Source organism: Lynx rufus, unplaced genomic scaffold, assembly GCF_022079265.1.
Source record: "Lynx rufus isolate CCGP_SWC_20201006 ecotype Redwood Valley unplaced genomic scaffold, mLynRuf1.p SCAF_9, whole genome shotgun sequence".
Lineage (NCBI taxonomy): Eukaryota > Metazoa > Chordata > Mammalia > Carnivora > Felidae > Lynx > Lynx rufus.
The window spans coordinates 27,182,907-27,210,722 of NW_025814897.1; the positions used below are offsets into that span (position 1 = coordinate 27,182,907).

The 27,816-nt window shown below is 49.3% G+C and overlaps 1 protein-coding gene across 1 annotated transcript; it reads right to left on the reverse strand.

Annotated features, from left to right (window-relative positions):
• Positions 1 to 969: 969 nt before the first annotated feature.
• On the reverse strand, positions 970 to 21,452 carry ADAMTS8 (ADAM metallopeptidase with thrombospondin type 1 motif 8). Its single transcript, XM_047070088.1, has 9 exons — positions 20,271 to 21,452; positions 12,041 to 12,280; positions 11,100 to 11,235; positions 10,264 to 10,431; positions 8,986 to 9,287; positions 6,496 to 6,679; positions 3,904 to 4,076; positions 3,607 to 3,782; positions 970 to 1,540 (listed from the first exon to the last, which is right to left on the reverse strand). Exons 1-9 carry the CDS (start codon positions 21,450 to 21,452, stop codon positions 970 to 972), a joined length of 3,132 nt encoding a protein of 1,043 aa, XP_046926044.1.
• Positions 21,453 to 27,816: the final 6,364 nt, after the last annotated feature.

The following is a 27,816-nucleotide window of genomic DNA, read 5'->3' on the forward strand; positions in this document are numbered from 1 at the left end:
CAAACCAGCAGTCTCCACATCACCTGGGAACTTGCTGGAAATGCAGATTCTCAGGTTCCCTCTCTAACCCACTGAATCAGTAACACTTGGGGTAGGGCCCAGAAATCTGTATTTTAAGAATCCCTCTGGATGCCTGCTCGAATTTGAGAATGACCGGTCTAGATTATGATGAAGAGTTGCCTGAATGAGCTGGATTCAGCAAGAGGAAGGCCTGAGAGACCCAGGCAAGGTGCCAGCTTCCCTGTGTGCGTTCAAGGTCAGCTGACCTAGTTTTAGCCTCCGTCCTTGGGCTCTGGGTCCTCTGCCTTTTCCAAAGAAATAGTGAACCAGATCAGACCACTGCATTGGCACAAGATCACACTTTAGTTCAGAGACACATTTGCATAAATACTTGAAATGGACCCGCCCCTGCAGGTGCAGCCTGAGACCCTGCACGGCTCTCCACAGTCCTGCAACTCTGCAGCCCTTTAGGCAATGGATTTTAATACTGAAGACAGTTAAGGTCATTTCTGAAGGTGGCTCGGGGGCGCAGCTGTGGAGCTTTGACATTAGCCATCAACCCCATACTCCGAGTCTCTGTTTTACTAATTTTTTCCCCCTGAGGTAGATTATTTATTGGGGAAATCAAATAGGAAAAACTTTTTTTCATTTAACTCTACTAGTCCTTTGCAAACAGGCTGAGTCTCCTGTTTGGGTCAATAAGTGCATTTTTTTTTTTTTTAACCTTTTAACCTATGTCCTCTACCTGAACCCATACTAGGTTCAACCCACCAGATAGTAGACTTTAGGATCTGTTGTCCCCGTTCTCTTCTCCGCATTGTGAATTCATGCCGAATTGGAGTGGCCATGGCAATGGCAGGCCTGGGTAGGCCACGCCACCTCCATAGGTAGGGTTGCCACAGTGGGTACCTTTGTCTGCACTCCAGCACCCCAAGTCCATGAACACGAGACTGGCCTCACCCCACTGGATCACAGTGGGCACGGCTGGCTTCCACAGGGCTTGACATCCTCAGGTTTCAGGGCCTCGTTGCAGGTGGCGGAGGCCTGGCCGTGGGGGTCCCGACACTCCACGGTCCGCCGCTGCCGGCCAGCTCCACAGCTGCTGGAGCATTCAGACCAGTCCCCTAGCACCCACTGCGCGTTGAGCAGGGGCTGAATGATGTTGGTGGTTGCTCTCTCTTTACTGTTCTGTATGCTGAAGTTCACGTCATTAGGAACAAAGAAGGTATATTTGACTTTGGGGGGAAAGACCTCACCAGGGACAGTCAGGAGCTGCACGGTCAGAGGCTCAGGCAGGGGCCGGAAGCTCTGCAGCCGTTCCAGGGTGGCAATAGAACCACTATATTTAAGGATGGTCCCCTTCACCAAGATGTCCTGTTCTATGGCAGAGATGGCCAGGTTTCCATTGAGCAGGTACTGCCCATCGGCAGTCTTCAATGCCAGGTAGTTGCCATCGTTCTGGACCCCTGGATGGCTCCGTTGTTTCACATCAATGTTAGTGGCACCAGCTGGGATGGTGACAATGTCATTATAGCCGTAACTATGATAGGAACAGAAAGACACCCTTAGGACCAGTGGCTACCCAGCCCAGTGCCTCAGGAAGTTAGCACGCTGGTGACCACGGTGGACAGACACAAACCACCAGCAAATCATCCAAGTAATTGCCCCAAAGTCCCTGATAAATTAGCTGCTGAGGCCAATAGGAATGTTCTGTGCATTGGGATATTCAAGCGTTTTTGCTTTGCCTGGTAACTCTGTTTCAAATGCTTGGAGTTTAGATGTGTGGATCTGGACATCAGCACAGAGGAAGATATCCCAGAAGGGTTTGCAAAGCTGCATCAGTGCTGCCAAACCTGGCCGCTCTTGGCTCAAGTGAGATCTCGAAACACTTTTAGCTCCTTGCATTGGTATATAACTTTGCCTGGCAACTTTCATACTCAAAGCTCAAACCCATGTGGAAAAATCTGTTCCACACACCCGTTCCAGAATCCAACCAGGGTGGACATCTCACTCTACCTCTTAGAGCCAATCAGTCCCTAGTATTTGGTTAAAAGGGCCCCAGGGCAGGAGCCAGAGTGATAAATGCTGCTTCTAGTTGCCTTCCTCCGGTGTGTCCAGACAGCATGAGCTGTGTGCTTCTGAGAAGATAGGGAATGTGTTTCTTTCTCTCTTTCTCTTTCTCTTTCTCTCTCTCTTCCTCTTTCTCTTTCTCTCTCTCTTTCTTTCTTTCTTTCAAGTTTATTTTGAGAGAGAGAGAGCAAGCATGAGTGTGTGAGGGTAAGGGGCAGAAAGAGAGTGAGAGAAAGAGATTCCCAGGAAGGCTTTGCACTGGCAGCATGAAGCCTGACATGGGGCTCAAACTCACAAACCATGAGATCATGACCTGAGCCAAAATCAAGGGTTAGATGCTTAACCAACTGAGCCACCCACGCACCCCGGGGAACATGTTTCAACTCTACTGTAGGTCTAGGGCTTTATGTGGGTTGGAAAAACCTTAGTTTTTAGTCTTCTCTTCTGGGGCAAAAGTGCTCGTGTTACATAGGCTGGGAAGAAAGCAAAGAAGGTTGAGGACAGGCGGTCAGTTCTGTGCTACTCTTGCCTTTCTATCCACTCAGGCTAGCCACTTAGTTTAGGGCAGCTCTGAAAGAATCCACAGCCCCATATGTCTAATGCCTAAGAGAAAACCAGCTAACGGACCCAGTATCTGAATATCTCACACCACATGCTTCTTTTTTCTATATCCTTTGAGTTTAAATTTGAAGACTGCCAAGTTGTCTGCTGTAGGCTGGTTTTGTTCTCTGAGCCCGATAAGGTGAGAGATAGTGAGAGACAGACAGGGGCACAGTGTGGCCGTGTAACATATGCCCTTGCCATTCCTCTCCGGGAATTGTATGCCACGGCAGGAAAAAAATAGCGCAGGATTAAGACACCTGGGTTCTCTTCCCAGCTGTCATTAACTATCAGTGTGACCTTAGGAGCATCATGTGATCTTTTCATGCCTTAGTTTCTTTATCTGTAAATGGGGAATAATAGTATTGGCCATCTGATCTTATTTTAGGAATCAAATGAGGCTACAGGGATAAAAGCACTTAAATACTAGTTTTATGAACTTATGGCTTTAAGACGTGACAAAGCATCCAGAGTTGTCAGATTCATGAAAGCCCTAAGGCCACCAAGACCCGCCCCCTCTTTGTACTCCTTTCTGAAAGATCCACCTGAAGAAAGGGTGGGACTCACCAGGTGTAGGGTGAGATGTCCTTCCCAAAACAGGCCTGGGAGAGCTGCTTTCTGGCCAAGGCCCTGGTTAGTCAGCATAGCTGTATTGCTGGTTGACTCAGAGCTGATACACCCCTATCCTCGGGGCCTCTGGCTGCCCTGTGCACCGTCCTCTCTATGGGTCAGACACTATGCCAAGGGTTCCGCCCATCTCATGACTTGTTATAATGATTCTGAGATAGGGGGGCCTCCCAATGCTTTACAGAGAAACTACAGCTCAGTGCTGCGTGGGTATTAACTGGCCGCTACAGTCCACACTTAGGCCGATGTGATTCTAAAGCCTGTCCAGCTCTTCTAGAACCCAGGCACAGGACTGTGGGTGATACTCACCTGGAGGGGTTGAGGGAACCAGACACCTTCCTGCAGGAATTGCCTTTGCCCCCACACACACCACATTTGTCCAACTTCCTAGGTGAGTCCACTACATGGTCACAGCCAGCCTTGACGCACTGGCCACGGACACAGATGGCCAGAGTCTCAGGCCCACAAAGGGTGCCATCGATCACCTGCAGTGGGGAGAGGGAGGGCAACAGAGGGCATGGTGTGCACAGAGGGAGCCCACAGGTGGGGTCGAACCAGGTGGCCTTGCTCCCCACCCGTAGTTCTGAGCTCCAGCAGGATTCTCACCTTGGCCTCAAACACTTTGAACTCACTCCTTCCCCGGGCTCGGCAGAATAACTTGCAGCGGTCCCGGGGGGACACCCCTGCGTACTTGGGGACCCACTGTAGGAGGTTCCCATCCATGTCCGTGTAATTGTAGGCATTGTACTTCTCACACTGCTGCTCTCTGAAGCTTTTCCCTACAAAGAGTAAGAAATTACATGGAGGTAACATGGCTTGCTAGAGCAGAGACGACCCAGCACCAGAAATGCCAGGATTCAGAGCCCCTTTATTCCTCCTGGTTTTGACCCAATCCCAGGACACAGGTCCAGTGTCATCTGGGCTCAACATTCCTAGACTCCCCCAATCTAGGTCCATGTGGCAAGGTAAGGATAAATGTCCTTTCCATTTGGGGAAGATACCAATTTTATCTTATAAATGAATAAACTTAGTAGTTATAGGGGACAACTCAGTAAGCTTGAATGCTCCATGGAGTATATTTTTGGGACCCTGCTAATTGTGCTCTATTTTGACTTCCTTGGTGACATTGGACATGTATCCAAGAACTCTTAGATCTATCTCTGGTTCTGATCTTGCCCCTATTCCTCACCGGCTATAATTCTGGCTGTCTCTGGAGGGACCTCCATTTGTAGTAGTGAGATTACCTCCAGCTCAGCAAAAGCCCAACTCCATGTGGCTTCTCCATTAACTGGTTTAGTTTGCACTTGGGATACTGCCACATTCTGCTGTGACACTGGAGTCAGGTTTCTGCTGAACATTTGAGCGTCTACATCCACTATTTCCAACCTGTTGTTAAGTCCTACACTCTATTCAGGACAATCTGTGATTTTAAGTGTCTCCTTCCCACTCTCACCATCTGAGTCCACCTCCCACGAGCAGAGGCATTGCGGTTTCATGTGAGACCTAGTTCCCAGCCTCCTCTCCCATCCTGCTACATGCTGCTTCCAGAACAATCTGTCAGGAGTAACATATGTTGTTGTTGTTGTTGTTGTTGTTGTTGTTGTTGTTTTTACCCCACAATCCTGAAATTAAACCTGCTCTTAATACCGAGGTTCTCCACCCTAGTTGTACATCTGCATGGCCTGTGGACACTTTTCATAACACAGATGGCCATGCCCTACTCCTGAGATTCTGACTCAATGCACCTGAGCAGTCTGGGCCTCTGTGTTTCAAAAAGCTTCCCTGATGGACAGGCAGTGCAGAGAATCTCCAGATACCATTTTTAGCTTTCACAAACCTTTGTTGTGTAGCTTTGAAGGGCTAGTATGCTGCTTGACTCCACCTGAGTGAATCCTAGCCCCTCTCAAACCTTTCCCATCTCCTCCCTGGCACACATCCTCCTACACCTCATTCCTATCTCCATTGTACAGGCCCTGCTCAGCCCTGACTCCCTGTGAAGGTTCAGACTAGCTCAGGCTTTTCCTTGCTCCGAATTCTTCATAAGTCTAGGGGTCTAGGCCTCGTAGATTAGGCTTTAATTGCTTTGTAAAAGGCAGGTGGATCTCTAACTAGACCGCAAGTCCTTTGAGGACATGTCTTGTGCATTTTTATAAGGTCATTTATAACACCTATTATAGTTTGAGCCACACAAGAGGCACTAAAAACCACTTGATTGAGAGGATGGACCCTGGTGCATCCTGAGATCATACTATCACCATGTCTACCTTGTGCCTTATAGTCATCCCTTCTCCTTTGTCTCTCCTTCTCTTTACCCCATATGCCAGGCAAATTCTCATGATTCCAGGGCAAAATTTCTAGAGCCTCATGCCATTGTTGATCCCTCATGCCATTGCAAAACTGCAAAGCCTACAGATTCCCTCATTAGACACCAACCCAATGTCAGTGTGTCTTTGCACTTGGATGAATCTCCCTTAAAACTCTGCTTGTCTTTTGCTGCCTGCCAAAATTTCCTGGAGCTGCACAAGGGGGAGTTGGATGGGATGGTGGGGAAAAATGTCTAATGACTCCCTCTCACCAGTTCTGCTGCTACCCCTGCTGCCTCTGAGTTAACATGTGTGCTTTCTAGGGGGAACTAGGGGGTAGGAATATATGCCAACTAGAGGTGGTGCTGCTCCCTGGTAAGGTTCCATTAGGCAGTTGCCATGGCCCCAAGGGAAGATGGGCAACTCTTCTCAGAAGGAATGTGCACTAGAATCAGATTCAGAAACCCTCCCTCCGCCCTAGGCTGAATGTTGGCTGGAAAGACAGTGGAGGTTTGGCTCTGACAGTTGCTTTGGAAAACACTTCTATTCTGCACACAGACGAGGGTTCAGATGCCTCCAGGAGGATTAGTATCCTAGACTCTTGCCTCTCTGCAGAGCTCCCCCCAACCCCCTGAATGAGTTTGGTTGGGAATGACATCCTCTATTTACACATCTTAGAAGACAAGGGAAATTTCTTTCCTTGACTTTGCTATGCTCTCCCAGCCCAAGTGAGAGCTGTCTAGGGGCCACTAAGCTTTGCCCTAAAATTTGGTATCTTGCAGAGTCCATTCATATCTGGATCTCAGGAAAGCTCTGCATCCCCAGGAGACCCACCCTACTTCTTGTCTGGGGATTTGCTGCAGTGACAACAGTCCTGGCCATCAGTGGTCATTACCATCAGGGGGGCATTCCTCTGTGTGGCAGGACTGATACTTAGCTCTCCGACCCAGGCAGTATCTTCCTCCATTCTGAGGCTCAGGGTCCTTGCATTCACGATGTGAAAACTGTACTCCTCCTCCACAGGTCCGGGAACATTCTCCCCAGGGTCCCCATGGGGCCCAGCCTCCATCCACTACAGCCTGAAACACACAAGGCCGCACTAAATCAGGAGAAGAGGTGAGGAGGCCTCAGCTGTCAGTGTAACAGGGGCCATGGCCCTGACCTTCTCACCTAGCTATGTTCATAATAATGGTGGGTGTTGTTCAGTAAGCTTCCCTAATCATTTGTTTAATGACTGTGTGATTTGCTTGGTTATCGTCTTCTTGAACATGGAGGCTGTGTGGGACTTGTTCACTGCTGACTCCCCTGTGTCTAAAACAGTGTCTTGCTGTTAGTAAGGTGCTTGGTATTAGTTGTTGAATGAAACAACATTTTATGGGAATAAGGTTGTGTCTAATGCAGCAGTTCTCCATCTGGGCCAATTTTATCCTCTGGAGACATTTGGCAATGTTTGAAGACATTTTAGTTGTCACAACTGGGGAGGGCATATGCTGCTGGCCTCTAGTGGATAGAGGATGGGGTGCTGCTAAATATCCAACAATGAACATCTAACAATGACGAAGACATCCTCCGCTTCCACCCCCCAACCAAGACTTATGCAGCTCCAAATGTCTCTAGGGCCGAGGTTGAGAAGTACTGGTTTAAAGTAATAATTGCTGGGAACTGTTGCTATCCGTCTACCAGCTACCAGTTCCAGTGGTAGGATAATGTCCGGGAAATAGAGTTGCTTCTATCTTTACAATCAACCTGGGAGAACAGAGCTTTGCCCTTGATAGGTTCATAGAGTTTTCAAAAGCAAAATAATTTTTTAAAATGACAAAAGTATTATTTACTTATGTAAAAAAAGAAAAACCCAGAAAAGTATAAAAGAGAAAATAACACTTAAAACAAACAAACAAACAAACAAACACTATCCAGGGCGCCTGGGTGGCTTAGTTGGTTAAGTGTCCGACTTTGGGTCAGGTCATGATTTCTTGGTTCGTTCAGTTTGAGCCCTGCGTTGGGCTCTGTGCTGACAGCTCAGAGCCTGGAGCCTGCTTCGGATTCTGTGTCTCCTTCTCTCTCTGCCTCTCCCCTGCTCTCTCTCTCTTTAAAAAAATAAACATTAATTTAAAAAATTAAAAAAAAATACCACTGCCCAAATAAAACCACTGATGTAATTTTCATTGATAACTCCTTATACTTTTGCTCTGGATAATAATAAAGATGCGATGTTTTTACTTTACATACTTTTGATTCTGTCATATAGTGTTTTATGAACTGTTTCCTGTCCTTAAAAATAGATGGTAAACATCATCCCATGATCATTCCTTGTCAAAGTCTCCCTGCATTGAGTTTGGCTCTGGTGCTGGGGAACGTTGGACAGACCCCCTCCCCTCTCCTCAGTAATGCGTGAAGCACATGCTATGGGGGATGGGGGTGGGGGTCAGTACCTAGAAGAGAAGCTTAGTGTTTGAATGGGGAGGATAAGTGGCTGAGGATGAATCCGTGAATCCTGCCCTGGTTCGAGCTTAGATAGAGTGTGGCTTACCTGGCCTGAGCCCGCTCCTGAGCCTCAGTGCAAAGGACATGCCACTGAGGATAGTCCTCTGGACAGAGAGTGCTCAGGCCACCCCGGTGATTCAGTGCTGGACCGGGACCAGGCTGCAAAACTCAGCGGATGCTGTTTCATAGGCAGGCTCCGTGACTCGCAGTAAGAGAAATGTGATCAGCCTCACGGTTTGGAAGTATTAAAAGCAGGGCAAAGAAGCAAATCATTTAAAAACTCTTGCTGGCATAGCCTTGGTTTTTCTTGTAAGTTTACTCTGTCCCAGGCCAAGTTTTCTCTGCCTGGTCAGAAACAGCTTTGATTCCTTCTCCCCTCTTGATTATGGAATTCTCACAATTAATCTCATTCTCCTGACCTCTGATTATGAATGCAGCTCAGACACAGGAAGGATATGGATACCTTTCCCTCAGTTCTTGAATGTTCCTCTTCTGTTATCACTCTATCTGTTTGTAATGGAATTCATGATGGCCTCCCTCTATTGAATGGTGAAGTTCTGGCCTTTGTGCTGGAATGCTTCATACCTATCACCAATCCTCACAAGCCTTCAAGTCAACCCCAAAGCAATTACCAAGGGGGAGTTCCCAAAATGCCCTGAGCACTGGTGGTGTCATCCATCTGCCACCATCTGTCATTCGAGAGTACAGCCTCGAAGAGTTCCTCTTGAGTTTGGGTAAATATGCTTTGCTTTGTTTGCTAAAAGATGAGTGATTTTACTTAGAGGTCATGGTTGCAGCCTAGCCCAAAGTCTCTCAGTTCATGGCCCTCAAGTGTGGTTTCCTCCTTGAAAACAGCCTCCCCCTCCCTCTCCTTCCACACCCCCAAGTGGCTGTCCCTCACCTTGGGCCTGTCCACTTCCTCCTCAGGCAGACAGCTGCCATCCCAGCAGAGGTGCCCAGGCCCACAGGGCGTTCCATCAGCCCATGGCAGGCTGCCATTCTTCGTGTGGCAAAGGGGCTCAGCACCATCCATGTGGCACCACAGCTGGGCGCAGATGTCCTGCGCAGAGGTGTTGGGGCAGTGGCGGAAACCCAGCCCAAAGATCTGCTTGCACTGTTGGTCCAGCTCATACAGGGCCCTGCGGCCTGGGAGGTCTGTCGGGAGGGGCAGGGCTGAGGTGGGAGCATCCAGGAGACAGTCTCCTGAGAAATGGAGGAAAGCAGAAGAACAAGAATGAGAAGCAGGAGTTTCCCGCTCTCAGCTCTCCAGAGCCTCCCACATTACACTCCCACATTATTGCTGAGGTTGAAGGCCCAGCCATCGTAGTTTATTTGACAAGCTAAAAACTGTCAATACTCAATCATCTATATGAGCCTATCCCATTTTTGACTATCAGTAGTAAACATTTTACTAGGATTGAGTTTTTTTTGTTGTCATCCAGAACATCTTGAATACATTCAGTGTTCACCTAGGGAAGGCCAGCTAGCTGACATACTAATTTACATCACATATAATTGGGGATGTAAATGTGCTCTCAAAAACCATGGCATGCAAAATAAAGTCAAAGGATTGGTGTTTGGATAATCTACTATTTTTGTATCATAGGTGTCCCTATCTTCTTCAATGAGAACAACCACAAATAAATTATGTTTTCAGTGCTTTGCCCAATAAGTCAAACTGTTTCGACCAGGCCACCCCTCTCCCCCATCCCCCTTGCGCTTGCTCTCACACCACTCATTCCCTGCCTCTTTGCCATTTCTAAGCTGCCGCATGATCTATGTCTCCAGTCCGGATGCTCTACTCTCTCCTCTGTACTACATTCTTCCATCCCTTCGAGCTCTGTTCAAGCCCACCTCTTCCAGGTAAACCTTCTCAGACTAATTCTACCTGCTCTGTGACTAATCATCTAAATTAGCCCAGCACACTGGCCGCTAGAAGATAGGGCAAGGAAGAGCATGCCTTGTGAGGATGGTTAGCCTGCCATAGCACGGGAGGTTGGGTGAGGAACGCATCTCTGGTGTCTTCTATCCTAAACGTCTCTGATGCTTTGTGAAGGAGCTCAGCCAGAAACAGCGCAGGTGCCAATGGCAATCTAGCAATCCAGGAGGTGGGCTGGGCAGACCTCAACCACCAGCAGCTGGCCAGAAAGAAGCAGGGAGAAGCTGGAGGGACACCTACCGTGCCCGCCGTCCAGGAGCTCCGTGAGGTACATGGCACTGCAGGGAGACCAGGGCAGTGTCTTGTTTAGGTGGACGAAGAGGGGTGCCATCATGTGGTGTTTGCCCATGGGTCCAAAGAGCCGTGCACAGGGCTTGGAGTCGTCGTGGGGCATGCTGAGGACGTGCCCTGGGGTAGAGAGAGACCTGAAGTCCACCCTAACTGGCCTCCACTGCCCTCCACTCCGCCCTGCCCCTCCCTGAGGGCTCCTCACAAGGCCCAGCACCAACCCACCCCCCTCTTGTAAGACAGTTACCCTCTGCTGACAGAAGAAGGCATCTCAAGGGCTAACCAGTCACCGGCTCCTCATGGGAACAGCCATGCCCCTGTTCCTTAAAGATTTTTGTTTCAGGCTTCACTCTGGGCTTTTCTCTCTCGGGAAGCTTTCTCAGAATACTGAGGAACATTGATTTCCCTTTGTTTTCTGCCTCAGCCTGTCCAAATTCACATGCACCTCAATGATTTGCTTGCTTATGCAGTGCCAATGGATCTTCCCAGAGTTCTTACCACTTAGCTCTGGCAAAGCATCGCAACTCGACCTGAGCATTTGTTTCATTTGGCATTTTGCTGGTGACCTCTGCTGATGGTCCAAGACCCTATTTTAATATTATGGCCTCATGCTCAGGGTGGCAATGGAGAAAGCACAGTATCTATTTGCATATAATCAGTCTGTCCTAATTCTGGGTAGAACCTGGCCGTGTGTGAGATCTGCACTCCTTAGACCCTGGGCTGGCCTGGATTTGGAAGAGGCAGATCCCTCTGACACAGTACAGTAGACGTGGCATGGCAAGTCTTACCTAGCTCGTGGGCCAGAGTGTAGGCTGCCTGGAGCCCCTCATCCTCGATCACGGAGCAGCTCTTGTTAGGGTCACAGATTGTGCCAATGTCCGCCACACCCAGGGTGTCACACATCCCCTCCTTCCCACAAAAGTTCTGCTTGGCAGAGAGAGAGAGGGCATGAGAACAGACATCGAACAGAACATCTTCCTGTTTCTGCTCTTCCTGAGTTGAAGGAAAATTTTTAAGCCAAAGGCCCTGTTTCTTCACAAAGGCCAATCGTGTGAGGAAACCCATTTCTTTTTCTGTGTTGGTGTGTCCTGGGGCCAGCTTGTTTTGGAAGGCAGGGTAGCACAGGGGTTATGAGTACTGACCTGCAGCAAGACTGTGTAGGCTTGACTATGAGTGTTACCACTGTGTGGCCGATCTGTGCCTCAGTTTCCTCAGTTGTGAAATGGGGCTTTGTGGGGCTGCTGTGAGGACTGAAGACATCAAGAGTGCCTGATACATGTTATTAGAGTCTTCAGCCTTTGGGAAGCTCTGTTTCAATTTACCAGATAGGAGGGCAGGCCTGCCTCCTGGTTTGGAGGTTACCAAATCTCCGGTTACCTGCCTCTGTGTTTAACAACCACTGCAGATGGCTCTCCTCTCTTCGTTCCAACTCCCGATCTCTTACTGGGCAGTGTGAGCACATTTCCTCTTGTTATGACCTCAGCAGACAGCTGGTCACAAACTTTTGGAAAAGGGCCCTTGCAAGATTCCTGTCCTTCCCCTGCAAATACCTCACACTTGTCCTCATGACCTCCCCCTCGTCGTCGTTCGGCACATGAGGCTCCTGGCGTCCAGCTGGGGCCAGCAGGGAGACATTTCCCATGTTTGGGCAGGCCTTAGTGGCCCTCCCTTTTGATCCGCCCATCCCGCCTCCCTTCCTCCCTGGGGTTTCTGGAGCCAGCCCACAAACCTGTCTGGTGAGCAGAATGGCTGTGTCAAAGTGTTCCGGGTGCCGGTCGCTGGGCTGGTTGAAACGCCGCTGCCAGTTGCAGAAGTTACGCAGGGTAAGGCCACCATTGTCAGACACTTCTGGGCCCCACTTTTCATCTTCCACGATCAGCACTTTTACCACCATCAGGTTGATGGAGTTTCTAATGCTGGGGTGCTTGTAGATTCGGGCTGCCACAGACATTAGTGTCAGGACGTGGTTCTGTTGGGAAGAAGGGGGCAGGTCGAGGGGAGGGTTACATCTCCTGGCCTGTTGCCTGCCCACTGCCACCACCCCTTGATATGCGTACTGTGTGCCAGGCTCTGTGCTGAGCGCTGGATTTGCGGCATGTTGCTGAAGACTCACAGAACCCCTGAGGCCCTGGCGTTATATTCCTTCATTTTACCTGTAAGAAAATTGAGGCTCAGTAACTGACCCAGAACACAAAGCTAATGAGTATACTGCCAGCATTTGAACCCAGATGGCCTGGTTCCAAAACTTGTGCATTTAACATCTTGACCAGCCGCAGGTGACTCCGTAAATCTAAAGTTTAAATGCAATAAAATTAAAGTTACAGTTCCTCTGTCACACTGGCTACAGTTCAAGCACATCAGTAGCCATCTATGGCTCAAGGCTTCTGTATTAAACTCAGCAGACAGAACATTTCCATCATCACAGAAAGTCCTATTGGACCGCACTGATTATTCTACCTTAACGTTGACATCAACCGCCTCTGTGCCAGCCACCCCCATCCCCTCTCTGTTCTCAGCCCAGAAGCAATTGTTTGAGTGTTCAAGGTTAGTAGAATGTGCCCCTTAGAATCTAGTTGAGCATTTTCCTGGTGCCTGTTGGGTAACTTCTACTCTTCAGGATGGGCACTGTTAGCCCGCAGATTGCTCCGATAATCACTACTAACAGTAGCCAGCCTGCACCAGTCACCAGACCCACACCTTACTCGATGCTCATGCTAACTCTGTGCGGTAGACGCTGTCACCCCCATTTTACGAATTAGGGAGTAGAGGTTCACACAAGTCAAACAAGCTGCCTAAGGTCACACAGCTCTTAAAGCCGGGACACCAGCCCAAGCACGTCTGTCTCTGAGGTCTACACCCTTTGCGTTAAGTTTCCCAGTGCTTGACTGCTGGTTTCTAGACAATCCCAGAAGGTCTATTCCCTTCTGCCAGGGCCTTGAGAGAAGTTAGTGGACCTAATGAGACCCAGGCGCTTAGGATCACACCTGCCTCCAGTTCTGCCCAGGCCAGCTGAAGGAGTCCACATCATTGCTTGGCCTCTGTCCTACCCCTGGGTTGTTCCCAAGGCTTTGGAAGCAGCCAGATGGAGCTCACTCTCCTGCTTCAGGGACCTCTAGAAGTGAGTCCTCTTGGACTATTGTGCAGAAGAAAAGGGGGAAAAGGCACGCGTGCTTTCAGCCAGGAGTGTGGCCAGCTGAGCCTGCCATTCATGTGCCCTGCTCCCTGTTTCCTAGGGCACTGTCTCCCATAAGCCTTTCTTTTTTTCTTTCCTGTGGTCTGGAAGGTAGGAGTGGAAGGAGGGGAGAGGAGGGTGAAAGGCTAAAGAGGGACAGAGGTGAAAGGCTCTGTCAGTTGAGGCCATGTGTGGGAGTTCCAGACGAATCCCATTATTTGTGAATGGGATCTGTCTGTTCACCTCGCAGGCAATGAGCCAGGTATTTTGTAAGCCCTACAAACAGGGGTTGGCAGGTTCCTTAGCGTGTCAAGCACTCCAGCTATGTTTAGGCTGATGTAAACATCTTATCAGCAAAGCTGAAACTTGGCACTTGCTCCTGGAGCTGGATTCCTGAGGGAAAAAAAGCAATCACATCATTATGCAACTGGGGGTGAGGGCTGAGGAATGGGAGCTCACTGAGGCTGCTTCCTGGCCAGGCTTCCCTGTTTCCAGGGGGCAGAGTCTCCTGCGCTCTTGCCCTAGGAAGGGTCAAATCTGATGGGCCAGGGACCAAGCCCTAGGGTTTCTTCAGAGGCAACCTGCAACTCTCTTTACAAGATTTCTTCCTTTTGAGTCCCAATTTCACAATCTCAAAATTGGGGAGATGATGTCTTACAAAAAAGGCGTTAACACAAGATGCCAGCTGCTCAGCATTGGTCCCGGAAGGCTTGAGGTTTAAGAAGGATCTGTGTTCCCAAGCTGACCAGATCAGACTGGGGCTCTCGGGCAATGCAGCTGAGTGGGGACCATGCACCAGCCATGTCCCCAGGGAAAACCAAAGCCACAGGGGTGTACATTTGTGTACAAAGGAGGGGCTGAGGCATCAGCGGAGGCTTCCCGAAACTAAGATTTTCAGGGAGTCTCCTCCTTTGCAGTTCAGGGAGCTCACAGCATTTTCTCCAGATACTAAATAACTGTAGGGCTGAGCAGGCTTGAGAGCCATTTTTTTTTTTTTTTCAAGGCAGTGGATTAGACTTGAGAGCATTTGGATGTCCTTCTGGTTGCTATTTCAGAAGATAATTTCCATTGCTACAAATTCTTATAGAGAGCTACAAGAACTATGTGGTTCAGTGTGTCTGTTAAAATCCCAAATCCTGGTCCTCCCCTTCTCTCTTGTCTTGCTGAGCTTCTGGAGATGGGAGGCACTGCTATCCCCACTGCTAGCTCCTCTAAGAAACTATGGCAGGAAAGCCTGATGTTTGCAGTGCCTCTTGCAGTTATCTAGGGGCAAGGACCTGGGGAGGTGGGGTTGGCTGTCAGTCTGTGAGCCTCCGATTCTCAGTCAGTACCCTAGGCAAAGGCTAGGCCCGACTTACAGTCCCACAGAGAGAGGGCTCAGGAGCCAGTGAAGGAGAAGGTCAGACGGCTCACTCCACCACCCGGTGTCCATATATACCTCTCTGTGCACCACACAAGTGTGGGCTACTTGCTAAAGAATGTGACCAAGATGGTGCCCCTGGTGGTGTGGGGGCCCCAGCACAGCAGATGACCTCCAGCAACCATGTCAGGTAAGTGGGAGCCCATGACCAGCCTGGCCAGGGCTGGTCCAACATCCCTGCTCTTGAATGACCTGGGGACCTCATGCCCTTAATTCTCACTGGGAAAAGGCGGGGCACTTTCTAGGGAGTCTCCTCCACTAGTGCCCCTAGGACCTGAAAAAGAGAAAGAAATGCCCGAGCCAGCTAGGCTGAGACATAGCACTCTGATTCTTAGCAATACAAACAAGGAGATTCCTCCCCCAGAGCTCCCATGGCAGCCAAAGCCAAGTGCAGTGGGAGTCCAGGAGAAGGCTGGGCCTGGGCCAAAGGCATTTCCAGCGGCTTCTTCTGCTCTGTCATCCTTATGCTTGGCTCACTTGCTCTTCACACTGTGGGTCCCACTGCTTCCTTGCTGCACACCTGGGAGAGGCAAGGCAGGGGAGCACGGCAACATGGAAACACTCTGAGCTCAGCAACCAGTGCCATACTTTTCCTACTGGGGGTCTCCCTAGGGCCCCAGACTGCCGAGGAGGTGGGGGAGAGGCCAAAGAGAGTAAAGAAGCAATTGGAGAAGAGAGAGGGTCCTGCACTGATGTCCTTCATCGCTCCTCATTCTCAAAGCAGCAAGGGGCGGGGCACCTGGGTGGCTCAGTCAGTTAAGCTTCCCACTTCGGCTCAGGTCATGATTTGCGGTTTGTGAGTTAGAGCCCTGTGTTCGGCTCTGTGCTGACAGCTCAGAGCCTGGAACCTGTTTCCGATTCTGTGTCTCACTCTCTCTGCTCCCCTCCCCACTAGTGCTCTCTCTCTCTCTCTCTCTGTCTCTCGAAAATAAATAAAACATTAAAAAAACCAGCAAGGGGCAATGTCCCTCTCCAAAGGTATACGCACTTACTGGAACCACAGTGAGTCAAGCTTAAACACTCTGAGCTGAGCAAGCTGGAAAGGAAGGCCTCCCTGCTGCGTGGGACAGCGGAGCCAACACAGCAGTGGGCTGGCTAAGAAGGTGTGTGACCACACTACCCTCCTCCTCTGACAAATGTCATCACCGAAGGCAACTCTGGTATTAATTCCTCTTTGTTGAGCACCTACTATGTGCTGGGCACTGGGTCAGGTGCTCTCTATACTGTCTTGTATCCTCAAGACAATGCTAGGACATTGGTATAACCGTTCCTATTTTGCTGGCGAAGAAATCGAGGCCCAGAGAAATTGGTAGCTTACTCAAGGACACTCAGTCATTTTGATTATCCTTCGAAGCATATGCTTTTACTCACCACACTGCTGCCTATCCTGGATGCTGCAAGGACAGCGACAGCATAGCCAAAACAAACCCAGATCAAGCCAGCAAGCAAGCTTACCCCTGGCATTGTCTACACCTGGGGAGGCAGAAGTGGCAAATCAAAGACCTTTGAATATCAAGGGATTTTCTTTGGGAAAAACTGTGTATTGTTGATCATTCTTGGAAGAGACTCCTCTTGGAAGGAGAACATAATTCACCTGGGACGTAACACTTGTCTTTCCCCCATCCTCATGGGGGATATAGAGCCAGTGGGGGTGTGTGTCTGCTTCTGTTTTTATCCAAACCAGGACACTTTTGAGAGTGAAGATGATGCTACTAATAATTATGCCGGGACAGGCCTAAGTGGGGATTGTGCTGGACACACTGGGATATGTGGGCTTGTGGGAGACATTTTCCCAGAGGATATGGGTAAAGGGGAGATGGAATCGCTAGGACTTAACGCTTTCCTGAAATCCCTTGCTGGTAGCCTGACATCTTGGGAGTCCTCTGGTCTTCTCTGGCGATGATGATTACCACTTCTAGGACTCTCCCTGCTAAGCAAAGAATTCGGAGCTCAGCTGGCAGCTGATCCACCGGCAGGATGGATTTCTCAGACTGAGTGTGGGGCGCGGCTCAGCCTGCCCCTCACTGCTTTCCTGCTCCAGATTCATCCAGGGAACAATCAGCAGCAGCCGGATGCAGACAGAGTTAATGGCCTCTTCCGAGGTGGTCCCTGCTTTCAGAAAGCCCCCTTTGTCTGAGCTCATTAACTCTGAAACCAGATAAGAAGGTGGGAGGTGGGGGGGGGGCCCTTCTGTCAAGGGATTAAGTGAACTCAAGTGTACAGAGTTCTGGAAAACTTCATTGTCGCTTACAGTGTGACCAGCTTCTAGCATGGCTAATTCTTTCCCTTGGCCCTGAGGTGGTTTCTTCCCAGGATAGGGCCTCCCACTTTGGCTGGGCATCTTTGGACTGCTGGATTCAATGACCTATTCCCACAATATGGACAAGTGTAGGGCCACAGAGCCACACACCCTTCTCATGCTAACGCAACCTCATGGCACAAGAGAAAAAGAGCACTGCACTCAGGTTCAGGACACTTGGATTGTGACCCAGACCTGCTGCTTACTAGTTGTGTGACCTTGAGAAAGTCACAGATTCCCTGTGAGCTGAACCTTTTTACTCTGCCTCCCTCACAGGTATTTCCGCTGAGGTGATGCATACAAACCATTATGCAAATTGAACGCACTCAGAGCATGGTTTCCCCACATAGTGCTGATTTTTCTAGAAGACTCATCATGAAAAGCGGCCTCACTGATGCTTACATTAGCACTGATGACCTAGTCCAGGTGTCTGGCCTCACAGATGAGGAAATGCAAGCCCTCAAGGGGGTAAAATTCCTTCATCCTTACCTTACACCACTGCCTGCTAAGATACCCCAAAGTGCCTTCCATCTGTGCAAATGAAGTCTCTAGGAGATGCCTCGGAGAGTTACTTATAAAGAACTGGATTCTATTTTGGGGATATGGATCTGGGCAGGCAAGGTCTTGGGGAACTAGAACATGACATTCATTCTTGTCTTAGCTGAGCTCATGGACATGTTTAGGAAGTCCAGGGGATTGAGCTGAGAAGTTCAAGTCTATCCTGTGGCATCTCCACAGCTGGTAAGCAGTCAAAGCAGAGGGGTCAGTGGGAGGTCACAGAAGCAGCTGTGCCTCAGCCCCTGCCCCACCCCAGCGTGGTGACAGCAGGCAGGGGTGTAAGTGGGCTGTGACATAATGAGACCAAAGGGGAGGTGATGGAGTTGGTACAGCTGAGACAGGACTTTTCCTTCAGGTAGAAGACCTGGAAGCAGATCCCCTAGGGAGAGGCCCTCAGCCTATGCAGGTGCCTGATGCCTATTCTGATATGCTTTTCTGACCCATGGAGGCTGGCTGGGTGCAAGGTGTGTGTCTGTGGGTGGTCCAGAAACAGCATATGGGGAGGGAGAGGGGATGGGACAAGCATGTACTGGGTCATCCGGTCAGAAATCTGTAAGGGTAGAAGTGTTGCTGGGTGCCTCTGTGAAGAGAAGCCGAGGCAGACCCAGCCCAGCCCAGCCAAGTATATCCTCGAGGTAAATACTCAGTATCTTAAGTTACTAGGTGATGGGCTGAGTGAGATGGTAGGAAGACAGTAGGGAAAACATGTTGGCTCTGAAGCCTGAAAAGTAATTACTTTATCTGATGCTTCCTTGTGCTCTTGTCTTTCCTACCTCCTGGTTCTCAGGCAGATGTCAGAAACTGGTCCATGCATGGGGAGTGGCTCAGCACCTCAGCTCAGGGTTTGCAATGATTGTACTTTCAGCCTTTCTCTGGTAGAGCTCCCTAATAGCCAGGTGTGGTGGCCCTAACCTGTGATGGGAGAAGCCCCATTAACCACCCTTTTGAGGACTTGCTTGAGGAAAGGAGTCAGGGGAGTTGGCTGGTGCCTCCTTTTGCTTTCAGGGTGGGCAGGGAAGCAGATATGCAGTCATCATAGACCTAAAGCCCATTGGAAAGACCACACCGATGGCTCAAAGCTGCCTTACCAGCACGTGGCAGAAGTGAATACTACAACAGTGTGCAAAGGAGCCTGCTTCTACAGTAACCAGAGAAGCAGCCACATGGGCCACTCACCCCTATCTCTTCCCATCCTTCCATCTAGATGCATTTCCCCGTGATTGCAGAGTGAGAAAGATGGGGTGCATCATCTAGACTGTTCGGCACAGGTGATGCTGAAGCACTCGGTGCCCCCAACAGTTGGGCATGGGCTGATCCTAGAATAGGATCACTGGCCAAGATTGCCATTACTGGAAAAGTATCAACTAAGCTGCGGCAGTGGCCAGGATCCCTGCTGCAGGGATCTATGACCGCTGGGAGGGCAGGTCTTCTCTACCTAGCACGCCCCTGGTTTTGTGCTCCTCAGGGGAAGAGAAAGTACGGCCCTCTCCTGGAACCCTTGTACTTCACCTGGTGCTTGGGGGAGGTGTTGGGACACAGGGTGACACAGATACCTCTTGCTGAGTCTGCACCACCTCTGAATCTAGTTAGACGTGGTCTGGCTACAGGAGCTGTCCCCTGAACTCCATGTTCCTGCCCAGCCAAGCTCAGTAGAGAGCTATGTCTGGGCTGGGAGCAGCTGGGGTGGACCAAGGAGAGTTCTGGCTCCACAAGGAGCGTTCACTGAAAGAGTTCATATCCCCACTGCTTTCTCCCCTCCCTTTTCCACTGAAGCTTCAGTCTCCCAGGCTAACCCCCAGGCAGAAATTCTGTTCCCCTCCCTTCTTGTGCTGATGCTGGCACTGCGAAGTTCTGCCCGGGGCTGAGTGCCAGGTTGGCAAGGTAGTCCACGCCCCTTGATCAGAACCAGCTGGGTACACAGAAGTTGGGCAGCCCCCTTCCAGGTTCAACTCCCTCCAAACAATGTCTTTTACTTATGGCAACCTCAGTTCTGTACACGAAGGGAATGAAACAGCCACATCTTTCCAACCCAGCTGACTTTCCTTGGGAACCTGTCAGGTCTGGAGCCAGTAGAGGGCTGGGAAATGGAGGGTGGGGTGGATGCTCTTCCAAAATGTCCAATTTTCATCTCTGTTGGGAGAGGCAGGTGCCTGGGCTGGGGGGTGGGGGGGAGCTGTTGTGCTTGAAAACCCACTTTTAGTTCAGTTTGCCAAGTGCTGAAGGAGATTCAGGATGCGAGGGGTGAAGGTGAGTAGCAGAGGAGGAGGCGCCAGGACCTCCACTCTAAATTAGAAAGGCCGGGGGGGGGGGGGTGGGGGAGGGCAGCAGGTAGCCCAGGGGTCAGAGGCTAAGAAAAGAGTTCCTGCACCTTCTCAGAAAGGAAAGAACCTTGTTTGGGGTCGGTCTTGGAAGGATGAGGGATGTGAAGGGTTTTCTCAGAGGAACTGGAAAGGGAAGATTTTGGAGGCTCTAGGAGGTGACTGGGGGCCTCCAGGCAAAGCGAATCCTACCTGCAGGTCGGCTCCATAGAAGGCAGCCATGGACGCATCGGCCACCAGCAGCGTTTCCACGAAGCGAGCCTCAGACACAAAACGCTTGGTCCGACTCGTGGCCCCCAGGGGTGGTGGCTGCTCGCTGGCGCCTTCTGCATCCTCTTTGCCCTCCTCCTCCTCCTCCTCCTCCGTTTCCTCCTCCTCCTCCTCCTCTTCCTTCTCCTGCTCCTCGTCTCCTTTCTCCTGCCTCTGACCCCCTCCCTTCACCTCCCACTCGGGTCCTCCAGGGAGGGGGTGGGCTTCAGAGGCGGCGGCGGCGGCGAGCCCGGGGGTCCCGCGGCGCGGCCCGGGCCCCCAGCGCTGCAGGCGGTGAGGCTGGTGCAGGGAGCCCCCCGCGCCCTGCGGCTGGATGGTGAACTCCTCGCCGTCCAGCAGGAAGGAGCCGCTCAGCCCGCGGCACAGGCTGACGGCCGCCAGCGACTCGGGCTCCCCATTCACCGTGCCGGAGAAGAAGCAGTCGCGCAGCTCCCGCTCGCCCCCGGCCGCCCCGCCGGAGCCCCCGAGGCGCTCGATCTTGAAATTGGGCGCTAGGAAGCTGGCGTCCGGCGCCAGGCGCAGCACGAAGCCCTTGCCGAAGGCGGACAGGTGGAACGTGAGCTCGCCCGCGCTGCCCGGCAACCGCGTGGGCTCCACCAGCTCCGAGGCCTGCCCCCGGGCGCCGGGCCGGGCCGGGGCGCCGCGGGCCAGCGGCGGCGGCGGCGGCAGCAGCAGCAGCAGCAGCAGCAGCAGGAGCGGCGGCCACCGGGGGGCGGCGCGGGGCATGGGGGCTCCGGCAGCGGCGCAGGAGAGGGAAGAAGGCGGCCCGACGCGGGCAGGTGCTGGCGGCGCGAGCGCAGCCCGGCCGCTCTCTCCAGGAAAAAGCAAATCAATCAGCTCGCTGGCCGACTGGGCCAGCGGGGGCCTGGCGACGGCGACGGCAGTCCCCGAGCGGCCCCTCTGGCTGGCGCAGGCCGCTCCTCCCGCGCCCGCCCGCCAAGCAGAGCGCGAGCAAACTGGCGCCCCGGGCCGCGTGCGCCCGTCCTCCGCCCCTGCCCCGCACGTCGTCCCCGCGCAGCCGCCTCCTGCCTCCTCCCCACCCCGGGAAGCACCGAGTGGGCTGCCGAGCGCTTCGTATTTATACTTCCTTCCCGGCTTTGACATAAGAGGTTTATTTTTGATCTCTCACTATTCCCGTTTCCCCTCCCCTGGGATCAGAGAGAGAAACTGAAAAGAGGGAGCGAGAGAGGAGAGAGAAAAAAAATTGGATGAAATGTAAAACCAATCAGGAGTCAGGGAGACGCGCTCCCCCCCCCCCCCCCCGTAAGTGTCAACTCCAACTTTTTTCCCCTTCCCTTTACGCGCGGTCCCACATTAACTCCTGCAATGCTGGACTGGCCCTTCAGACAGAGTCCTTTGGGGAGGCCCCAGTTGCTACCTCCTTCAAGACCAAGTGCCCAGGGCACAGCCTCCAAGAGGCTCCTGCACTGGCCCCAGCGACAGTGTTCCCATCCCTGTAGAATCACTCTGGGGATCCCGACTGTTGTATCCCGACTGCTGGGGATCCGATTTGTAGAAGAGAGGTCTCCAGAGAAGGTTCCAGAGCTTTTCAATTGTAAGGCCCAAAAGGGATGTAGGAAAGGTCATATTAAAATCATGCTCCCCACTAAAAACCACATTTGCACCCCAAGCTGGGGATCGGGGACAAATACCACCTGGTTAACACAACCAAGGTCTCCGTTACTTGCCTTGTCCAAGGGCTGCAGTGCAGAGCCCAGCACAGCGGTAAATTACGAGAGGTAAGGTTGGCAGCAAAGTGGAATCAGAGGGAAGGTGAGGGGAGGTGAGCATTTCCCTAGGAGGGAAGGTGAGCATTTCCCTAGGAAGGCTGCAGATCTTCAGGAACTGCAGTTTGGGCCCTGAAAACTTGATTTGAATACTGCTCAGTTTTTTTGGGTCCTTGATGAAAGGTGGCAAGCCCCCTCACATGGCACTGCCCACAGCTGTGGGTACGGATGTGTGTGAGAGTTGATTCCTTCCCACACTGCCATCTCCCCCAGGGATGAGACAGGACTGCAGCCCAGAGAGAGAGAGAGGAGTGGCATGATCTACAGTCTTCACTGAGGGCCACAAAACGAAGCACTTAATGTCACCCCAGTCTTAATGGCACAGCTCTGGATTGGATTCAGGGTCCTGTTCTCTAAGTACAGGCTCTAGAGTCACTCCTCTCTGTGCTTGCTCCGAGTTGTCAGTGTGGGAGATTCACTGGCATCAGGACCTTTAAAGTCCTCTGCCAGCTCACCTATACCCAGCTACCCAGTTCTCTGCCTGTGTTGGGGGTACTGGCAGTTGAGGTCCTCCCTGCTTTTTAGCCCAATTGAACTGGTAGCTATGGACATTCAGCATGCATATGAGACCCTCCGGGCTTGTTACCTCCAAAGAGGAGGTTGTCACAAATACAAAAGTACTTTTGTGACTACAGAACCTCTGGTAAACCCTGGTGTCCCCCAAATTCTTTCCAAGTGTCTCCTCTGTCTATTTTCCTTGAAACACGGAAGGATGGCTTTGAATGAGAAAAAAGGATGCATTAGCAAGCTGTAGGATTGTCTTTCCAGATCATTTACAAGCTAGGAATAGCTCCCGTCTCATATGTTTTGGGAAACACTTCTGGAGAAAGGGGTATGGAAAGAACGGCCTCTTCAAAGCTTTTCCAAAAATGAGGAAAACTGCATCCCAGCATAATGGCATAATGGCCCTGGTAGAGTCTGACCTGGACAGGTGATGAATAATCCTATTTACTTCAAGCCTGTTGTAACATTTTTTTTTTCAACGTTTTATTTATTTTGGGGACAGAGAGAGACAGAGCATGAACGCGGGAGGGGCAGAGAGAGAGGGAGACACAGAATCGGAAACAGGCTCCAGGCTCTGAGCCATCAGCCCAGAGCCTGACGCGGGGCTCGAACTCACGGACCGCGAGATCGTGACCTGGCTGAAGTTGGACGCTTAACCGACTGCGCCACCCAGGCGCCCCTGTTGTAACATTTTTGATCATTGGTCTTTGCTTCTTTAAGTCCCAGAGTCAAAGTGCTGATTTTCAATAGCAGTTATGTCCCTATACGTTTTCCTTCTTTTTCCTTTGTAAGTCTCTGAAAGGAGAAGGATGGGGCCATTGGGCTCCATTCCCCATACTCTCCTCTGGAATGTATTAATAGCTGCAGGCAGGAGATTTAGCCAGCCCAGGGAAAGTCTTGAATGTCCTTGGAGCCCTCTGGTCTCATTTGGGAAGGCTCTGGAAGTTATTTTTTTTTTTTTAATAGAATGAAATGCCCCTAAAGACAGCCCTTTGGAGAGAGAAGTCAGACAGTGATCTGCGGACTTTATCCTGCCCCATTTCAACAATAACAACAGCTGCTGGCTGGCTCACTGCTGGGTTGAGTCTGCATGGCTGCCCCCTCCTGGATTCACACTTACTGGGAGATGTGCCTTGCTAGTTAATTATTCAGGGTAGCACCTGCCACTTGCCGAGCGACCTCAAGGTGTCAGGCTTGTCTTAGTTATGCTTAAACCCAGTGCGTGCCCTTGCCCCTGGGACTAAGGGTCCCTGGTGTGTGGTGAAAGCCTTTAGGAGAATGGTAGATGAAAACAGTCCAAACAAAACAAACACCAACCAACCAGCAAAAATCCCAGAGGGGTATTTTGCCAATTCTGGATTCCCTACATTATCACGTTCTTTCCCAAAATATGTAATTACAACAGGATGGCAAACTCCAGCCCATTGGCTAAATCCTGCGCTGCTGTTTTCACATAGTCCACAAGCTAAGCATGATTTTAATGTTTTTTAAATGATAGAAAAAAAAAGAAAAAAAATTCATGACACTTGAAAACAGTTTGAAATTCAAATTTCAGTGTCCACAAATACTGGTTTATTGGAATGCAGTCATAGCCATTCATTTACACGATGGCTGTTCTTGTGCTATAAGGGCAGGGTTGAGTGAGCCTAAAATGTATTTACTATCTGGTCCTTTGCAGGCAACATTTGCTGACTCCTGAATTACAGTAAAGCAGCATTAGTTTGGAATCTTCAAAATTTGGAATATGGGATTATTTAAACTCACTTGTGATTTTTACAAAATGAGAGGCTCAAAATAATTTCTTGGTGTGACTATAAAGGAAACTATATAAAACTTAAAATTCAAATATCTATGTTTGTCCTTAATTCTTTATCTAGCACTTACTCATTATTTAATCAGTCCTTAGGTAATTAAAGGACTTTTGTGTTTATGGTATTTTATATTGTAGGTCTATTGTGAATTTTAAGTTTTTAATTAACTTCTACTATTGGTCACTGATTATATCTTAGTTCATAACTGGAATTTTATAGAGTGTATATTATCAATTTATTATCTATACTAAGCTCTGGTATTCTCTAGGACCTCCTTCTAGAACCAGATTGGAAGAAACATAAGTGGTCATCTAATCTACTTACATTCCCATTTTGCAGAGAAGAAACAGAAATGCAGAGGTTTTAGTGATTTGCCCAAAGACACATAATTAGTGGTTAAATTTTTCCTAAAATACTATGATACCCCCCTGTATGAAGATAAAAAAGTTGTATTACTTTCAAATTTCACTGGCAATTCCTACCTTTTCATTAAAATTGAGTGCTTGTTCTGGGTCAGGCAGTGTTCTAGAGGCTCATTTTAGTTTAATTTTCATTCACTCCTCAGTAAATGATAGTCTCCATCTTTTGAGAGTGCTTGCTATGGGCTAAGCACTCTGCTGAACAGCTCACAAACATGATTCCACTTTATCCTCATGACAGCCCTCTGAAAAAGGCATCCTACAGATAAAGAAATAGGATGAGAGAGGTGAGTTAGCTTGCTTCCGGTCGTTGGGTTAATAAGTAGTGGATACAGTGTTGGGGCACCTGGGAGGCTCAGTCAGTTGAGCACCAACTTCAGCTCAGGTCATGATTTCATAGTTTGTGATCTTGAGCCCCATGCTGGGCTCTGCACTAACAGTGTGGAGACTGCTTGGGATTCTCTCTCTCCTTTCTCCCTCAAATAAATAAACCTCCCCCCCCCAAAAAAAAATAAATAAATAAACCTAAAAAATATTAAGTAGTGGAGACAGTGTTTTTAACCAAGGTCACATTCATAAGCTACCAATTAAATATATTATTTTCTGGTGATAATGTCCTGCGCTGAATTAATGTTCCTTTGTTTAGAACCAAGGATTAAATCATGGCATTACAGAGCTGGAAGGGATTCTAGGATTCATCTTTAAAGATCCCACAGAAGGGAATAAACAGCCTTCCCCAAAAGCCTGTTTGTAGCACTTAAACATAAACAGAGTTCTTTCTCTCTAAACAAAATAATACTCCTTTTGCCACAATTTATGTTCGTTTTCTATAATTTTGGCTATTTTGTAATAGCCACGACCCTGTATTGCCCTATAACAGAGAGAGAGTTTCCTGGTCTTTATCTGTCACACTACTGAGCATCCATCCCAGGAAGATTATGTTTGACTTTTGACATCACTTATGTGCTGACATTCCCCTAATATTTTCTTTGACATGCAAGTTTTTGTGTCTGCCACCTGTATGTACACAAGTATCCCTATGTATTTTTATTTGTCTAATTCTTTCTTAGTCCTAAATGTGCTTTCATAGCCTTTGGAAATTCACCCACTATTTGGGAAACCACTAACTCATATTTTTGAAGCCCCTTTAAGTGCAATTTCCTTACTTCTGTGAAGTGCTAGCTACTTTGAATGCTTAACCTACCTTCATTTGGTTGTTCTGGTGTTTACAGTCACAGGTTCAATGGATGAGCTCTCAATCCTGTTATCTCTATCTCTGAGAACCAGATCTAGCACAAACTTTTGTGTGATGTTGACACTGACTTGCTTGCTGGCCAGATTTTAATGGATTTTAATATACCAAGAAGCAAACAAATAAAGCTTTTTTGTTTCTGCTGTTTGTATTTTCAGTGACTTAACTGCCGTGTTATTGGGTTCAATGTTGGGCACCCAAAACATAAGGTTGCCCAAGGTTTCATGTGCAGTGCGTCTGTGATTACAATCTGTGATTACTAGTGTAACTTGTGCGTTCTGAGTTTTATATGCCATAACAATGGACACCCTGTTGATAACAGAGGCTTAGATCATGCTCGCTTTACCACCTTATGGCCAGCAGGTGGCATTGTTGGAACTTCATATTTATCCTCTTTTACAACTTTCGGAGCAACTTTTTCAAACGTTAGAAATCTCTATCATGTCATAAAAGTTCGAGTCAGGAATTCTTCAAAATCGTACAAATAAGAATCTGAGTGTTTATTACATTTCTTACAACCAGCCACTAGAGAAGTTTGGAGGAGGTGTTGTGTGGTTGTCTTTAACATAACGCATGCTTCTCTCCTTCCTTCTGCTCTTTTCTCACCTTGATTCCCGGTCATCAGTCCAGTGTCTCTCAACTCAAATCATCAGGCAGTCTGGGAGAGCTGGCTGAGCTGAGATGTCTCCAGGGCTTGGGACCACCTTAATTGTGAGGGTGGTTGGGTTTCTGAACATCTGGTTAATTATTAATGCAAATGGTAGGTTTCCCCCAAATATTCATTATTGATTCTAACCACTAGATGGTAGTCTTGTCACATGTACCTTTTATAGCTGCTCCTAGAGGGTCTAAAATCTCTGTAAACAATGGTCTAATTAACCACATCTGATCACACACACACACACTCACACACACACACACGTGTGTGTGTGAGTGTGTGTATAGTATTAACTTGCAATACTGTACCCTTTCTCCCTGTTTTAGAGGGAAGGAAAGAGAGATGAAGGAAAGAAACCAGGATCTTCCGATGCAGGGTACTTTCTCAGGGCAGATAAGATGCTTATTCAAGTTCTTTATTTCAAGGGACTTGATGTAAAAACTATCCACTGTGTAGAAATATGTTCACAATGAGTTGGAATTTGAAGCGCTAAGAACGGTAAGCATACATCAGTGTTTGTTTCTATCACCATCATCATCGTTGTCATCATCATCATCACCATCATGTATTCCCATCTGGCCTGGCAGAATAACTGTAGGAGTGGGAGTGGGAAAGAGGGTTCTTGAATTGGGTGGGAGAGGAGATCTTTAAGGCCTCATCCATTCTAGTTTTTGAGTATTCTCAGAGGAAATGAGCATTCTTTTGATTCTGGATTTTAAAAAAAATCCAGTTTTTTTTTCTTTTAGACATCTAGGCCTAGAGCAAATTGTGCAGGTGTCCACTGATGATGCTTCCTGAGGTTATAGGACTTGTTTCTTTCTCTTTTTTTTTTAATAAAAAACTTTATTTTTTAAAAATTTATTTATTTTAAGAGAGAAAGAGAGAGAGAGAGAAATGGAAAGAGAGGCAGAGAGAGACAGAGAGAGAGAATCCCAGGCAGGCTCCAAGCTGTCAGCACAGAGCCTGATGTGGGGCTTGAACTCACCAACTGTGAGGTCATGACCTGAGCTGAAATCAAGAGTCAGATACTTAACCGA